The sequence below is a fragment of the Mastigoproctus giganteus genome, chromosome 12 (genome assembly GCF_048544385.1).
Source record: "Mastigoproctus giganteus isolate SK-2022 chromosome 12, ASM4854438v1, whole genome shotgun sequence".
In the NCBI taxonomy this organism is placed as follows: domain Eukaryota; kingdom Metazoa; phylum Arthropoda; class Arachnida; order Uropygi; family Thelyphonidae; genus Mastigoproctus; species Mastigoproctus giganteus.
In genome coordinates this window covers 14,098,712-14,116,940 of record NC_143586.1, presented here as the reverse complement: position 1 = coordinate 14,116,940, position 18,229 = coordinate 14,098,712, and the positions used below count along the sequence as shown (strand labels likewise).

Genomic DNA, 18,229 nt, shown 5'->3' with positions numbered 1-18,229 from the left:
ATGCTACTGCAACACACAGATTGCCCTTGCTCGTTATTGGTAAGTCGAAAAAACCGAGAGCATTAAAAATCTTTCTAATTTTCCTGTTTTGTATAAAAATGCCTGGATGGATGTTTCTGTTTTCCGAGATTGGTTTATAATTTTTTTAATTTAATTAATCTTAATTATTTAATTCATTCATAAGGTAAGATTAAATTTATTTAATCTTATCTTACGTTCAGTTATCTGGAAAATCTTGCTATCTGGAAGAAGTCTGACATCAGTTATTCCGTATAACTGATGCTCTACTGTACTTTCTAATTTTTAAAAATCCTCATTTTTCATCCCATATAATGCATTTCAGGCAGCATGTTTTTTTTTTTTTTTAAATCAAGTTCCAAAACAATAATAATTTATTGATTTCATTTCTTGACACTCATACTTTATAAAAAAAAATTACATGAATTAAATTTATAAAACACGTAAATTATGATAGATCTTAGTATTTTTAAGAGCATATGAAGGTGAAGTCTATTTTTAACTATGAAAGGTTTTCTTGGATTGTTCATTTTATGCCATGACAAATCCCTCCTTAATTTAGTTGCTATTCTACTTAGGTATTTTTTAATCATTTGACACAATTTTTGTCTAATTTATATTTATTCATCAGTTTTTTCATAAATATAGTTAATATTTTTTTATTAAACTCCTCTTTTTCTATAATATAATTTCCATTTCAGTATTCTTTAAATTCTTTTCTTTTCTTTTTTTTTTTTTAGTTGGTCCAGGTATAGGATTCAAAGATATTGCCTAAGAGCTAGTTAGTTTACTAGGTGTTGCTATACATTTGTAAATACCCTCCCCCCCCCCTTTTTTTTTTTTGCATTTACTGACTGAATTAGTTATTCCATCCCAGGTAGTGCAGAGCGTTTCATTTTGCATTAATTATGAAATATTATATAATATCTTTTATGCAGAATATAATATTTGGGTTTTTTATTCCTAACTAGATGGAAGTAGAAGCATTCCGGAGAGCAAGTGAAATAACGGTGCGAGGGAGAACTGTTCCAAAACCAGTATTTACATTCGAAGAAGGGAACTTTTCAGGTAATAGCATTGCTTTGAATATGGTGATAATTTTTTTGGTAATTGGATTTCATAATGTAAAAGCTTTTTTTTTTTTTTTTTTTTTTGTTTAACTAACTTTATAAAATTTGTTAAATAGCCTTTCACAGTTGCTTTTTTTTTTTTATGAATTAAATTAAAATGCTGCTACTGTTTGTTTACTACAACAAAATGCTTCTGATGTTGAATTGTAGAAAAACCGTGAAATAATCAAAAGCAGTGATGGCTGCCTGCACATAAAAATTATTTCATTATAATCATAACAAATGAATTTCTGTTTATTCTGGAAATGGTCAGGCCCAGAAGATTTACATATTGATAGTGATTGTATACACATGAAACTATAAATGTTTGTGCCAGTGTTTTTTGAGATGTCACACATGCACTTGACGACAGTAAAAAGATGCTGTATGATATGGTAACGGATAGGAGATGAGATAGTGAATAGAGAAAATACTTGATGGATGAGAATGAGAGCTTAATAACCATGGATGAAGAGATGAGAGAAACATGGAAAGAGATGGAAAGAGAGACGGCAGACTTGACGTGGAATGATGTAGTGCAGGCATGGAAATACATCAAGACAGGTAAACCTACTGCGTGTAGATAAGATAAACGGAGAGTTGCTGAAGGCTACAGCGAGGCAGGGATAGTGTGGACATGCAGACTGTTCTGCAAGATCTGGGATGAGAGACAGGTGCCCAAGGACTGGAAAGAAGGTTTGATCATCCTATTGTTCAAGAAGGGAAACAGGGAAAAGTATTCCAATTATAGAGGCATCACATGTGAGTAAGCTGTATGAGAGAGTTTAGAGCAGAAGATAAGAGGACGATCGAAAATAGGATGTTTTAGGCCTGGCAGATCGATGGTGGATCTAATTTTCTGCATCAGGCAACTGATGGAAAAGTGTTATGAACATAATAATCTGCCAGGGGCAAAGGTTGATGACATTGTAGAGCGGATATCATCTTTTAAGGGCACAAAAGGTGATATAGTTGTACACGTTGGCACTAATGATATTAAGAGTAGGAGACTGGCGGAATTACTTAACAAGTACAGGTCACTGTTGAAAAAAAGCCGTGAATTAGGGTCGAATTTGAAAGTGTCTGCAATTCTGCCCAGACACGATAGGAGGGAGTATATGATGAGAGCCCTGTCGATCAATTCGGCCCTGGAAAGATTGTGCAAGGCTCAAGGGGTAGAATTTTTTTCAGCCTGGTCTGTACTTGTTCACAGGAGAGACTGCTTTTACAGGGATGGGATACACTTGAATAGAAAGGGTGCAAGAATGTTTGCTGATGCTATCGAGGCAGTGTTAGATGGGTTGGAAAACTGCTAGATTGGGGGGATACAAGGACTAATAGATTAACAGTAACCACTGGCAGAGGTGAAAGTTATTCTTGCACTGCTTCTATTGGAATGAGCAGCAGCTTGGAAAATAAGATGCAGGATATTTCAGAGACTGCTGGGAATCATTGGGGTACAAGTAAACACATGGGTTGTGTTAGGGTAGCTAAGAAAAAGAACTGGTGCATGTATACTTGCATGTACACCAATGCTAGGAGTTTAGTAAATAAATTTGATGAATTTGAAGTATTGCTCAAAACATCAAAGGCAGATATTGTTGGGATTTCAGAGATGTGGTGTCACACAGATATAAGTAATGCAGAACTGGAATTTGGGGAGTACAATGTCTACAGAAAGGATACACAGGATAGGAAGGGAGGAGGGGTTATGCTATTAGATAAGAAACACAAAATCCAAGGAAGTGAAGCCAGTCGACATCGCTGGACAGTGCAGTGTCGAGTCAGTTTGGTGTGACATAAGCATTGGGAATTCAAAATTGAGAGTAGGAGTGTGCTATAGGCCTAATGACTCTGATGAGTAGAATAAACAACTGGGAAATAGAGTGGGCCAGTAAATCAGAGAATCTTATAATGGGGGATTTTAATTTCCCAGATATTCACTGGAATTTGTAGGTTGGTCACTCACACTAGCAAGACAGTTATGGATTTATAGGATGATTATTTTCTACAGCAGCATGTTCTGGAGGCAACTAGAGGGAGTAATACTCTTTATCTGATTATCAGTAGTGATTCTTCATGCATTAAGAATCTGCAGATAGATAGCACCACTAGGTGGCAGTGATCACATTGTGGTGAAGTGGGATTTACTCAAAGAGAGAACTACCTTCAAGAGTAAAGGGAAGGGTTTTTGCTTACATAAAGGTGACTACAGTGGTCTGAGTCAGTATTTAAATTCTGTACACGGGTGGGACCAACTGATGATGCTACCAACAGCAAATTCAAAATTGGAAGCATTCAATGAATTAATCTTGGAAGCTACTAGGCTTTACATACCAACTAAGAAATATTGTTCATGGTTTAGGCCTAAATGGATGTCAGAAAAACTGAGATGTGGCAGAGAAGAAAAATGCATGGGATACATATAAATTAATGGGCGACATGGAATCCTACAATAGATATAAGCTGGTCTGTAACCAAGTCACAAAGGAGATTAGGCAGACAAAGGCAGATTATGAGAAATCTTTGGCAAAGTATGCAAAGAAAAACAGCAAAGAGTTCTTTACATATGTAAACCCTAGAAGGAAACAATGAATCAGATTGGTCCACTGGATATCGATGTTTCAACTCTTGATGATCCTGCTCAGGTGACTAACAAACTAAATGAGTATTTTGCATCTACATTCACACATGAGGAGTTATTCAAGGAGGGGAATGCCAGAGGTGAACTAAACTCTGGCAGTGAGCTAGATAATTTTGTAATAACTGAGAGGAAGGCGGAGGAGAAATTTTTGAGGATAAACATAAGAAAGGCATCTATCCAGTTATATTAAAGTAGGCAGCAAAGGAAGTAAGCAAACCCTTAGCCATAATTATGAGAGCTTCCTTGGACTCAGGGGAGGTACCCATGGACTTGAAATGTACAAATGTGACCCCAATTCACAAAGGAGGATCAAAGGGTGACACAAGTAATTACAGACCTGTTTGTTTAACTTCTGTTCCAGGGAAATCAATGGAGGCACTGTTTAAAGAAGCACCACAGGATCATCATCTAGACAAGACTTCAGTTATAGTTAAGCACAGCATGGGTTTGTTAAGGAGGTCTTGTCTGACCAGTTTGATTGGATATTATGATTTGGTCACAAAGGATGCAAAGAATAATTTTGGTCACAAAAAAGAAAGGTCACAAATGGATGCAAAGAATAATTTTGATATAGTATACTTGGATCTTAGAAAGGTTTTTGATACTGTTGCACATGGAAGACTGCTGCACAAATTGGGAGCAGTGTTGCATTGGAGGCAAATTGCTGCAATGGAAAAAGGGATGGTTGATTGGGAGAAGACAGAATGGTAATCAATGGACATTGCTCTTCGTGGACTAATGTTATTAGTGGACTCTCCCAGGGTTTAGTGTTGGGTCTAATGTTATTTTCTGTATTTATTAATGATATTGATGATGGTATATCAGGCTTAAGTTTGCAGATGATACAAAGATGGTAGAGAATGAAAAGGACCTGGGGGTAATTGTGCAGGCAGATATGAAGTTTTCTGAGCAGTGCAGACGGTCTGCAAGAGTAACTCATGGTGTCTTGTCAATGATATACAGGAATATTTCTAGCAGGGATAAGGAGGTGATTATACCCTTATATAAGACGATGGTCAGGCCATACCTGGATTACTGTATACAGTACTCCAGTCTGGAGGCCTCATTTTAAGCAGGATGTAGAGCTGTTGGAACGAGTACAGAGAAGGGCAACAAGATTAGTGAATGGATCAAAGAGTTGCTCTTACGAAGAAAGGCTTAAGTTTTGCAGATTAGTGTTTGGAGACTAAGCAGCTGCGAGGTGATCTGATTGAGGTGTATAAAGCCTTGAATGGTTTGAGCATGCTAAATGCTGTTGGGATTCTTCCTCTTGGAGAAGAATCACCTGAGAGGGCATAAATTCAAATTGAGGCAAGACAGTTGTAGGATAGATGTGTGGAAGTTTGCGTTTAGCTTCAGGTGGTTGATTGGTGGAACAGACTTCCATCTTTTGTTGTGGAAGTTGATAGCCTGAATAAATTAAGGCTGAGCTGGACAGGTATTTGGAACGAATGGAAGGGTGAAATCGGAATGTTTTTTTTTATTTTTTTATTTTGGTTGATGCTGCATAAGCTTGCTTTCTTGCATTGTATGCCTATGCTAATGCTAACTTGCCCTAATGGTAGCCGAGTGATCTCTTGCCAAAGCTGTTGGCTGCAACTTTTGCCCATCTCTGCTCCCACATCTGTCAAAACCAGATGGTTCCCTAGGATAAATGTGACATGCTAGCATCCCATTTTTGTATGTAAACTTTTTGTATAAAAGTAAGCTGGCTTTAAGACAGGATTCTCAACTATGGATCACCTTTGTGTAAACCCATTTAATGGAGAAAGCAAATGAATATAAAACACCATTATGCCTAGCATTTGTGGATTATGGAAAGACAAGGCATAGATACCCCATATATTATGATTTTGAAGAAAATATATGAGAACACTACCTCGTTTATTGGACTAGACAAAGACAGTAGGAAATTTAAAATTGAGAAAGGAGTTCAACAAGGAGACACAATATCTCCAAAGTTGTTTACTGCTGCCCTTGAGGAAGCTTTCAGAAAATTAGACTGGTCGCAGAAAGGAGTCAATGTGAATGGAGAGTGCCTAAATCATTTACGATTTGCAGATGACATTGTGGTCATAAACCACGATCCCAAAGAATTAGAGGAAAATCTTAATCAGTTATGCAGAGTTAGTAAGGATTTTGGACTAAAGATGAATATGGCTAAAACAAAAGTAATGATGAACAAGTATGCCACAGAAAGGGATATAATGATTGAAGGAACAGTAATTGAAAAGGTGGAGTCATATACTTATCTGGGACAAATCATTAGCTGTAATAATGATAAATGGCTGGAAGTCAAGAGAAGAAGAAATTTTGGATGGACATCATTCAGGAAATATAGTCACATACTGAGGAGCAATATCCCAATTTGTCTGAAACGTAAAATAATGAACCAGTGTATACTCCCCCCACACCACCATGACATATGTAACTGAAACTTGGGCACTCACCAAAAAAATGGAAGAGAAGCTGAGAACTACATGTCGAAGAATGGAACAAGTTATATTAGGAATCAGACTGTTAGATAAGAAACACATGGATTAGGCAGAAAACTCAAGTAAAGGACATTCTTATCAAAACTAAAGAACTAAAATGGACTTGGGCAGGACACATAGCATAAAGACAAGATGACAGATGGACTAAGAAAATAACAGAATGGTACCCAAGAGGAACTAGAAGAAAACCTGAAAGACAATGATGGAGATGGACAGATGAAATTCATGAGTTTGTGGGTAGTAAATGGATGGCCATTACACAAACCAGAAGAAACTGGAAAGTTGCTGGAGAGGCTGATGATGATGATGATGATCCCTGCTCCGCTAGCAGATTTTCTGGCAATACAAGCATTGACAAAGCCCATGAATTGTCCTGGCAGCCTGGCTGCACTGCTCAAAGAATTTTATATCTGACTGCATACATTCACACAGAGTACTGCATGAGTAGCTGTAATCCCTGAATACCCAAATGGATGGTTGTGAACCAAAATGATTTTTGAGGGGTAATTGTACAGTCTTATGAGAAGTTCTTGGAGCAGTACAGACAGGCTGTTAGGTCAGTTTAAAGGTCAGAGATATATATATAGGAATTTTGCCAGTAGGGACAAGGATTTGAAGAGGTGGATAATTTATATTTTATCCTGTTGTATTAGGCAATATTTAGGCTGTATCTCTTGAATCTGTGTGCAGTACCCAGATGGGTACTGCATAGAGATTCAAGGTTTGGAAGCCTCATTTTAGCAAGGATGTGGATCTATTGGAATGGGTGCAGAGAAGAGAAACAAGTGAGGGATGCAGATGCTACTCTTCCAAGAAAATTTTCATTTCTTCAAATTGCAGCACCAGGAAACTAGGCATCTGTGGTGAGACTTGATTGAGGTGTTTAAGGCTTTAAATTGATGAGTAAAACTTATATTAATGTTATGGATAACCTTAAGTTCCAGGGTTGAAATGACAAATAAAAGGATTGGAATACCTTAATTTCTGGAACTTATCTACTGACTGCTTGTTTACCAACAGCCATATACAAACACAAAAATAACCCTCCCATATCTTAGTCAATTAGACAGCCAACTCAAAAACATTTTCTGACAATGACCTCACTTGTTTTTTTTTTCATCTTATGATAAAATCAGTACATACTTTTAATAACTATAAAGATACTGTCAGATATAATATTCGAGACAACAACAACATATATGTAATCCATTGCCAAGCAAGAGTGTAATTCATTTTTAAATTGGCAGGACTGCAATAAAGTATGGTGCCTCAAACATATCTAATAGCAGAGCCTATTATCACTGAGTCAGCTTATGTACATAATATCAGCCAACGTATAAGTCGACTGCAAATCGATTCAGCAATAACACTAGTTAAATTTCCCTCTAGTTACAAATTAACCACCTTTGAAGCACTTGCAATAGAATGATTTAAACAAAACCCACAATTTTCAGTTCTTAATTCCAAACTCCCCACAACTTTCTCGCTAGTGTGGAATCTGAATAACATAAAATTTCCTACACACATGCTTGATTTGCACCACAGGAATTAAAGTACATATCTAAAACTCTCTTCTTCCTCTGTCATGAACCAACTAGTGGTGACTCGAAACTTCCCCATTTAGACTTTTGCTTCAGTGGTTTTATACGGTGAAATCCTTTACGACAAGCATTAGAGTAAGGTGCACTTTCCTTTATGCAATTTAATTTCAACAAGTTTTTAATATAAGTTCTGGAAATTAAGTTATTCTAATCCATCTTAATTATTCTGATCCTTGTCCTCCCCTCAACGGGAGCACCTATGTAGTGAGGGGACCTCCCGGTGATTCTGCTGGACCCCAGATTAGCGTCACTCCAACGCCGAAAGCCTAGGTTCCAGGCTAACTCCATAGGAATCCAGCACATTTGCCATGCACTGTGACCCATCAAAATTTGGAAGGGGGGATCCTGGTTGTTGATGGGGCCCAGCTTCAACACACTACTTTGGTCCCTGCTTCGACAAGACGGGTAGTCCTGGATGGCTCAGCCAGTAGGTTCGCCTGCAAGGGTCAACTGTTGATGCCACACTCCTACTCTCATGGTCCGAGAGACAGGATTCAGGCTGGCGGAGGTGCGGGTATAGTGTCTGGGTAGCCCTGGCAACCCACTCCTGAGCACATTTATTACTTGCCGGGTAGTGGGCATCCCTTTGGGCTCTGTGGTGAGTGGGGAGCCCGGGCACTGAACAAACATAAAAACCACTATGAATCCTGATAGTCAAACAGAAAAAAACATCAGAGATCCAGAAAATGCTACCTCATTAAAAATACCCAGAACCAAAGGTACATCAGGTCCAATAACTTGATACCTGATTGTTCATTCTACCAATGAAAAGCCGAAAACAAAATTGTCACTCTTCTTCATCCAGAAGAGTTTGGAAGGGCTAGCAGGCTCACCCAAATCAGTGAAACGGCTTCGTTCTGGCGACATCCTAGTTGAGACTAAAACTGATGGACACTCTGAGCAACATCTATTGGGGGGGGGGGTATACCAATTGTGGTAACCCCACACAAGATTCTTAACACATCCCAAAGCATAATGTCCTAGGAGGAAATCTGTTTGGAACTAAAAAGCCAAGGAGTGCCAGCAGCAGACGAATGTTTGTACATAGGGATGGGAACCTAGTCCTGACTAGAAACCTCATCCTTACTTTAAACACACCAATATCTCCAAACGAGATTAATGCTGGTTATCTGAACCGCAAGGTATGTCCATATGTTCCAAACCTATTAAGGTGCTTCAAGTGCCAGAAATATGGACATTTACAAATGGCCTGCTGTGGTGCCTTAGCATGTGCAAAGTGGAGTTCAAAAGACCACGAGATGACATTATGCAAAGCATCAAAATCTACCTGCATTAATTGCCAAGGCAAGCACCCTACCTACTCTCGAGCATGTCAGAGGTGGACGGAAGGAAGGAAAGAAAGGAAATACAATGTTTAAAGGCAGAACTGACCATCTCATACCAGGAGGCAGTTAAAATAGTAAGTAGCAGTAAGGCAACATATGGTGAAAAGGTATCAAAGAACTGCTTCATTGGGACTCAAACAGAAATTACTGTACCATCGAAAGAGTCATTCACACCATCGCTCGCTACTTACTGAGCTCAGAAAAACCAGCACAGAAATCTCAGTCAGCTGTCACTCCAATATCAGTATCTCCTAGTGCTACAGCATTACCATAGGCAAGCACTAAAGTAACAATGCAGAAAACTGAACCGTCCACATCAAGGCAGAAAAAATGGAAATCGAAACCAAGGAGGTACATGACAATTCAGTCTTGGACTCTTTGCAGAGGAGGAAGTGGACATAGGACAGTGTCCATACTTCCCCGGTGCCTCCGTAGCCAGGTGGGAAGGAGCAGCAGTGCGTAGCACACGCTTCTTGAGTAGACCGGGGTTCGAGCCCGTCACCACTAAATACGGAGGATGCGGAAAGGTCAGGGAATAACCACCGCATATCCCGGAGCAATATGGCCTTAGTTGCTAAGGCTCCTAAAAACCAAACAACAACAACCATACTTCCCCAAAAGAGATAAATCCAAGATGTATAAAAGTAAGTCCTCAGCACCTCAGAAGCCAACTAATGGATCCACCAAGCCCACGTAATGGCTAAATTCCTACAGTGGAATTGTGGATTCCTGCAAAATGCAGAAGATCAAGGCACTTCTGCAAAAGCATGAACCATCTTGCTTTTGCTTACAAGAGACTTACCTAAGGGCAAATGATGATCCCAGACTGCATAACATTATTATTATGCATAAGGATAGAATTGGGGGTGGCCCCGCTCTCGGAGGAGCCGCAGTCTTTGTGGGCAACCATACCCTATTTCAGCCTCTACGACTTACAACCAGCATAGCGGCGGTAGCAATTCGAATAAAAGTGGGGTTTTACTAACTGTTTGCTCTATATATTTGCCACCTGGTACTGACATCTCCCAGAAAGACCTTGATCTCGTAATGCAGTTGCCTCCCCCCTTTCTTACTGGCGACTCCGTAGCCAGGTGGGAAGGAGCAGCAGTGCATAGCACACGCTTCTTGATTAGATCGGGGTTTGAGCCCGTCACCACCAAATATGGAGGATGTAGAAAGGTCAGGGAATGACCACCGCATATCCCGGAGCAATATGGCCTTAGTTGCTAATGCTCCCAAAAAAAAAAAAAAAAAAAACCCTTTCTTACTTCTTGGGGACTTTAATGGACATACTACCCTGTGGGGTAGTTCTAGCATAAATGGAAGGGGACAAGTCATGGAGCATATGCTCACTGACAATGACTTCTCCCTTAATGTGGGAACACCTTTTTCTCACACGCCTACCCGTACATTTTCTGCCATTGATGTTTCTATCAGCTCCTCTTCTCTTTTTCCATCATTTACTTGAGAGGTGGAAGAGAACCCGTATGGAAGTGGTCAGTTCCCTGTGATAACCATCCTAATTACTGGGAGACCTTGTCTTCCTGTCAGGTTACCGCGGTGGAAGATTGTTCAGGCTGACTGGAGTGCTTTTCAACACCTGGCATTTTGATATCTCCACAGTCAGTCAGGAGCCTATCAACGATGCAGTCACATACATAAAAGAAAGTATCATCCATGCAACTAAAAATCCAACAACATCCACCTGGTTTCCACCTTTTTCTCAACCATGGTGGAATCCAGAATGCACAGCAGCAAAAAAAGGCTCAAAACAAAGCTCAGGGGATATTCCAATGATATCCTACTATGGCCAACCTTTTAGCCTTGAAATGTGCATGAGCTAATGCAGGCTACATCTGCCGTCAGAGTCAAAAGCAATCGTGGATCCGTTTCATGTTGTCTATTGCCCAGACGACCAGCACTAAGGTAGTCTGGGAAAAAATCCGGAAAATGAAGGAAAAATACACAGCACACCCCTCATCAGTCCTGGAATATAATGGATGTACTATTGCAGACTCTACTGCAATAGCAAAATGCTCTTGGGGAAACGTTTTCTAACATCTCTGCATCATCTTACTCCCCCAGAGTTTCTGGTCCCTAAGCACAACACTGAAAAACAGGCCCTTAAGTTTACATCAAAGGATTTCCACCCATATAATGGGTTCACACCCAGCATGTGACTTCTATCATCCACAAGCTAAAAACAGCACTTGCCCATTCCAAGGCTACTGCTATTGTAACATATGACATCCATTATGAAATGGTCAGTCATCTTTCATCAAAGGCCATGGACCTTCTGCTCTTTCTGTACAACAGAATTTTCCCTGAACAGAAGTTTCCAGACACCTGGTGCAAACAACTATACTTGCTTTTCCTAAGCAAGGAAAGGATCCAAAATTTCCAAAAAATTATCCTATTGCTCTGACTAGCTGTTTGTGCAAAATATTGGAGAGAATGGTCAATGCTCGTCTCTTATGGTACTTAGAATCAAATGACCTTCTCTCCCGCTTTCGCTGCATCTTTCCAAAGAAACAGGTGCGCCTCCGTAGTCAGGTGGGAAGGAGCAGCAGTGCGTATCACACGCTTCTTGATTAGACTGGGGTTCGAGTCCGTCACCACCAAATATGGAGGATGCGGAAAGGTCAGGGAATGACCACCGCATATTCCCGGAGCAATATGGCCTTAGTTGCTAATGCTCCTAAAAACCAAATAACATAACATCCAAAGAAACAGGTCCACTTTGCACCACTTAATTATACTGGAAACATCTATTCACGGTGTTTTCCTAAAAAGAGAACACTTAGTGTCCATCTTCTTTGACATGGAAAAAGCATACGACACAACTTGGAGATTTGGTATTTTAAAAGACCTTTATAACCTTGGCCTAAGAGGTCTCCTTCTTGTTTTTATTAAAAACTTTTTATCCTGCTGTCTTTTCCAAGTTCAAGTTGGATCCACCCTGTCTTGGCCCTTTTGTCAAGAAGAGGTGGTACCCCAAGGATCTATTTTAAGTGTTATGCTTTTCGCCATTAAAGTAAACTTGATTACCGAGCAACTTCCTCCAATACAATGCCCTCTACGTTGATGACTTCTGTATATTTACTCAATCATGCAACATGAGGGTTATTGAGAGACAACTGCAACAAACCATTGAACGTCTTAATTCCTGGGCCACGGCCAATGGTTTCAGGTTCTCACCAGAGAAGACAGGTTGCATCCGTTTTTGTTGCAAGTGTAACCCCCACCCCAAACCTGAATTACGACTTGGGCAAAGCGCCATTCCAGCAGTAGCAGAGACGAAATTCTTGAGACTTGTATTTGACAAAAAGCTGACATTCTTCCAACATATTTGTCAGCTACACAGAAAGCGCACAAGAGGGCTTAACATTCTCTGCTCTCTCTCTCTCTCTCTCTCTCTCTCTCTCTCTCTCTCTCTCTCTCTCTCTCTCTCTCTCTCTCTCTCTCTCTCTCTCTCTCTCTCTCTCTCTCTCTCTCTTCTACTTCTTGGAGCATAGACAGATGCACTCTACTTCATCTGTACCGTGCACTTGTACGCTCAAAATTAGATTGTGGGTCTCAGGTATATGCATCCGCCAGAAATAGCGCACTTTGCTGGCTCGATCCCGGTCACCATTGGGCCATTCGTATTGCTGCTGGTGCTTTCAGAACATCGCCTGTCCAAAGTCTGTATTTCGAAGCAAATTAACCATCCTTGTAGCTTCAACGAAAACAGTTGTTTCTACAATATGCCTTTAAGCTGAAATCCCTGCAAGATCATTCCACATGGACATCCATTTTTGAGCCATGATGGGAAAATATTTATAATACACAGACTGCCAACCGTCCATTCCATATGTGTGTCCAGGAGCTACTCAGAGAGCTGAACCTCATAGTAGACAAGGTTGTGCTATCACCTAAGCAATCCTTTCCACCCTGGCATGCTCTAACTCCAGCATGTGACTTTAAAAAGTAGATGAAGTCAGATACACCACCCGCTGTCTACCTTCAGCTCTACTCACAACACCGAGCTAAACATTTGACTTCTTGCCTGTGCATACAGATGGTCAGAATCATAGGTGGGATCTGCAGCTGTCTTTTTTGGCTATAATATATCTGAACAGATTCCCCCTGAATGCAGCATATACATTGCAGAACTGTATGCTATAGAGTTAGCCTTGGACAACACAACAACCCGCCAGTATAATCGGGTTATTATATATACCAGTTCGTTGCGTGCACTACAGGCTTTATCAGCAATTAATAAAGCCTGTAGATAAAAATCCTATCCTGGACACAGCAGATGATTTGCTCTCTCTCTCTCTCTCTCTCTCTATGAAGGTGGATTTGACATCAACTTCTAGTTGATCCTCAGCCACATCAGCATTACCAGAAATGATTTGGTTGATAATGCAGCCAAATCAGCAGTCCTCACGAATAATCTTGGCCTGTTAGTTCCCTATACATACAGACTGCAGGCAAATTGTCCATAATAGATTTATTCGCTATGGCAAGACTCGTGGCATGGGTAGGTAACAAACAATCAGATTAAGCTTGTAATCAAATTGTGGCGGTCTAGGCTGTGCAGGGTTTGTAAAGAGGAAGATGTTCTTGCTCGGTCCCGCATAGGACATAGTCATCTGACGCATTCTTTTCTGCTGAGGGCTGCAGACCCTTCTATGTGCAAGCAATGTTAGACCGTTTTATCTATCAAAGCATGTTTTTACAGACTGTCATTGCACATCTCCAATCTGTGGGTACCTCCCCTGAGTCCAAGGAAGCTCTCATAATTATGGCTAACGGATTGCTTACTTTCTTTGCTGTCTCCTTTAATTTAACTGGATAGATCCCATCCACCCCAGGTGCCTTTTATGCTCTATTGCTTTTAGCCATATGATTGAGCCTTATACACTCAGTCAGATTTTGTCTGACAATGACTGAGTCAGCAGTTTTAAACTTTTTACTTGCCCTTCTTGTATTTTTGCCCTTCTGCTTATTTATATATATACTTCAAGAATAAACAAAGGACTTACCTTAATTTCATCTATAGAATTTCTTCTTATCCAACTAAAATTTTAAAACCAATTTTAAATTCAAAATGTTTTCCATACCATCAGCCCACGAGTAATTTAATACCCCAGGATTGCAGTCATAGACCCCAACCCAACCCTAGAAATATCAAACCCCATGCAACTTCTAGTAATGGTAAACATTATGTCAGGCAAACGCGAGTTTAAAAATATGTTAGAATATGGCGAATAAAACCACTAAAAACATCTCCCTGAAGTGGACCAGAACTTTTCGATATGCATCGTGATCACAGGTTGGAATAAAACCGACGAATGAAATACATGTGTAACATTATTAGTAGGAGAGTAATCTTTAGTGTGCATGTGTTCAAACGACCACAAATCAGTTATGAGGAATGGTCAGCGGATGTTTATAGAATTACTTTGCAGTTTCATTTCTAAAGTTTCAGTGATTAACAGCTTAGTATAATTATGTTGAATATTTAGGATTTTAGCGTCATTAAAAAAGAAATGTATGGTTTTCATTTATCGCATGAAATGCTAATTCCAAAACATTTGCACGCATGCACGAACAGATGCTTCATGCTGTTTAACCTTATAATTTAAAACGCATCTAGTAGATCCAACATAAGCTGTCACAATCCCTACAAGTAATATTGTAAATTAGGTCATGTATCTGTCCTAATACAGAGTGATTCCGAAGCTCCTACAGAGTGATTCCTTAATATTGAATCTCGTTTGTGTGGGTTTAGCCACTATTTTAATTTCTGTACCTCTAAAAAGATTAAGTTGTCTATACCAGTGTTCAATATACAGAATTGTAATAAAATATTTCTTATTGATCCTGTTATTGTCTGTTAATTTTTTTATCTTTAGCTTCCAATTTAATAATATTGATAGAGATAAGGGATATCCTCTTTTTAGAAACATTTTTGTCAACTTCTCTATTTCTGTCTTTTCGGAAAGCTGTGTAGTTGAATATTTATATGCATTTAAGAATAATAGACCTCTTATATGAATATGGGTGATAACTACTGTGGTGAAGAAACATTCCTGTATTTGTGGGCTTACGCAGCTTACGGAGGAAAACTTATGTTTCCTCCCTCCCTTTTAAGTGTGAAGTTTAAGAAATTGATGGTCCTAGTTTCTTCCTGTTCTGTCTCTAGGGTAAATTTCAGCCTGGTGTGAACATTTTTAAGGGTTTGCAAAACCTCATTCGCAGTGTTACAATCCGTAATGACGAGAATGTCATTGAGGTATCTACCATAAAATGTAATTTTTGGTAAAAACGGCGTTGTGTATATTTTCTATTCTATCTAAGTAAATTTCTGCTTATTCAGCCACCACTAAGGCCCATGGGCAACCAAAATCTGTCTATAAATTTTATCCTGAAATAAAATGTAATTTGCCTCAATCAATAATTTAATTAACTCAAAAATATCTTTTTTAGGCAACCTGGTACTATTAATGTTGATAGTATTATTGTTCAATAATTCCCAGATGATATCCATCGCATATTGACATTAGTGTATAGTGAGGTTACGTCTAGCAAAAATAGGTTTAGTGCTTCCCCAATGCTGCGGTCCATTAAATTAGTGTATAAAGCGTCATGGTTTTTTTTACTATATCTTAGTATCTGCCGAAAAGGTTTGATAATGAAGTATAAATGTGCAGCCAAAGCTGAAAAAGCAGAATTTTTATGAGACTATAGGCCGAATTGGGTGTCCAGTTGCAGTTTCACTTGTCCAAAAAGTATAGGTACATTATTAGTTGCCTTGCTTCTCAATAGCTAACTTTATATTCACTCTTATATTTTACTGTTTTTTCCCTCACTTTTCCATCTTTCACATGTCTTAGTGTATGATCTGACTCAGCAAACAGTGTGAGCAATCACTGCTATCATTAAGCAGTCATGTTGAATATGGTCTGAAGACCTAGAACTGCGGGCAGACATGATCTCCTCTGCATTTAATTGCTTTAATTGTGCCATTGAAATGTAATCCTTTTTACGATACATCTTAAGTGTTTTATTATACTGATTGACGAGATTGCTAAAAACGGAAGAATCAACCTCTTGATAGATTGAACTATCTGATATAATTGTCTGTAATTTATTAATATAAACTGTTTTGTTCAAAATCACCACTGTATCCGGCGTCTCCGTAGCCAGGTGGGAAGGAGCAGCAGTGCGTAGCACACGCTTCTTGATTAGACCGGGGTTCGAGCCCGTCACCACCAAATACGGAGGATGCGGAAAGGTCAAGGGAGTGACCACCGCATATTCCCGGAGCAATATGGCCTTAGTTGCTAATGCTCCTAAAAAACAAATAACAACAACAACAACAACCACTGTATCCCCCTTATCGGCCTTATGAATAACAATAGCCCTGTTTTTCCTTAATTTGTGTGATGCGTTTACCTCATTTCTATTTAATCTCGTTAAACCTGATGGTTTAGGGTTATTTATAATTCCATTAACTTGTTGAATTAAAACATCTTTTTTGAGGAATGTTCCTGAGACAAAATTCTAAGTCCGCTATTAACTGTTTCTTTGGAAGTGTACTAGGAGGTAAATTATAATTTAAATCTTTCTCTAAAAGAGACACTGAATGTCTCTTTTAGAGAAAGATTAGTGATATTCTTATAAACCGTTATGTCACCTCTATTATGAACAGGGGAAAGTTGTGTAGGAATAATGTTTGGTCTAAGATCATGAATGGACATGTTACATTCCGAAGGTAACGAGTTTATCTCATTGTAATTAGTGTTCCGATTGTTGTGTTAAAGTATCAGTAGTTGCATTGTAACTATGTCTAGGGGAGTCAGGTATATTACTATGAACATTCCTACATCCACATGTTTGTAGTTTGTTAAAATGCCTAGTGTTTATCTCTGTTGCTAAAGCTTCATGTCATACATCAATAAAAGTTTTCAAAGTAGTCCAATCATTGGGATGCAAGTACTTTTTAATTCTGTTACGATAACATTGTATCTGTCTAAAAAATCTCCTTTTTGCTGAAAACCATGATTCAAGCACGAGTTTACTGATTTTAGGTGAAGTGGAAAGAACTAATTGATTTATGCCAGGAATCCCCTGATTAAATGTAACTCTAGCAAACTTTGGTACCATATTCTCTAAAAGACACTGTCTTAAAAATGAAATGTGGTGTTTGTGCGAAATATTTTAAAGTTACATTTATGTAAGCATGCATCAAACTAAATAACCAATCTCTCATTTTAACTGTTAATTTCAGTATCACGTTACTAATGAACGGATATAAAATAATTTATAAAATTTTTTATAAAAAAGGAGAGGGAGAAGCGAATAAATAGTCGAAGTAGCAACCCTTTATTATACTAACTATGTAAGAGTTTCTATGGGCTCAGTTTATCCTGTGTTATATTAATATTCAAGAATAAACAAAGGAATTACCTTAATTCCGTGTATAGAATTACTTCTTATCCAACTCTCCTCTAATGTGATAAATTACGAATGATAATTTAAAATTTTAAACCCAATTTTAAATTCGAAGTGTGTTCTATGTACCATCAGCTCACGAGTAATTTAATACCCCATGATTGCAGTCATAGACCCCAACCCGACCCCAGAAATATCAAACCCCATGCAGCCTCTAGTAATGGTAAACATTATGTCAGGCAACTGCGAGTTTAAAAATATAAGTTAGAATATGACGAATAAAATCCACTAAAAACTCCCCCCCCCCTTTTTAAAATAAATGGTTGAAAGAACTAATCAATCAATTTATGCCAGGAATCCCCCCGATTAAATGTAACTCTAGCAAACTTTGGTACCATATTCTCTAAAATATATATATATACAGTAGGCCCCTGATTTAATGGACAAAAATTTCTGTCCTAAAGGAAAAATTTAGAACCTATTTATATCTGATAGCTGTCTCACATCAGACAGCACATCTGTCTGATGTGTGACACTATCAGACAGATGTGCTAAAAATTCCTTCTAATGA

At 38.8% G+C, this 18,229-nt stretch overlaps 1 protein-coding gene across 2 annotated transcripts in view; it reads left to right on the top strand.

Moving 5' to 3' along the window:
• Window positions 1-18,229, top strand: part of LOC150076718 (putative ATP-dependent RNA helicase DDX17) — a 244,366-nt gene that overhangs the window by 59,068 nt on the left and 167,069 nt on the right. For both annotated transcript variants that reach the window (XM_090385598.1, XM_090385599.1), the window contains exon 3: window positions 990-1,086. In XM_090385598.1, coding sequence (XP_090241724.1) covers window positions 990-1,086 — 97 coding nt within the window. The remainder of the gene's footprint in view (window positions 1-989; window positions 1,087-18,229) is intronic.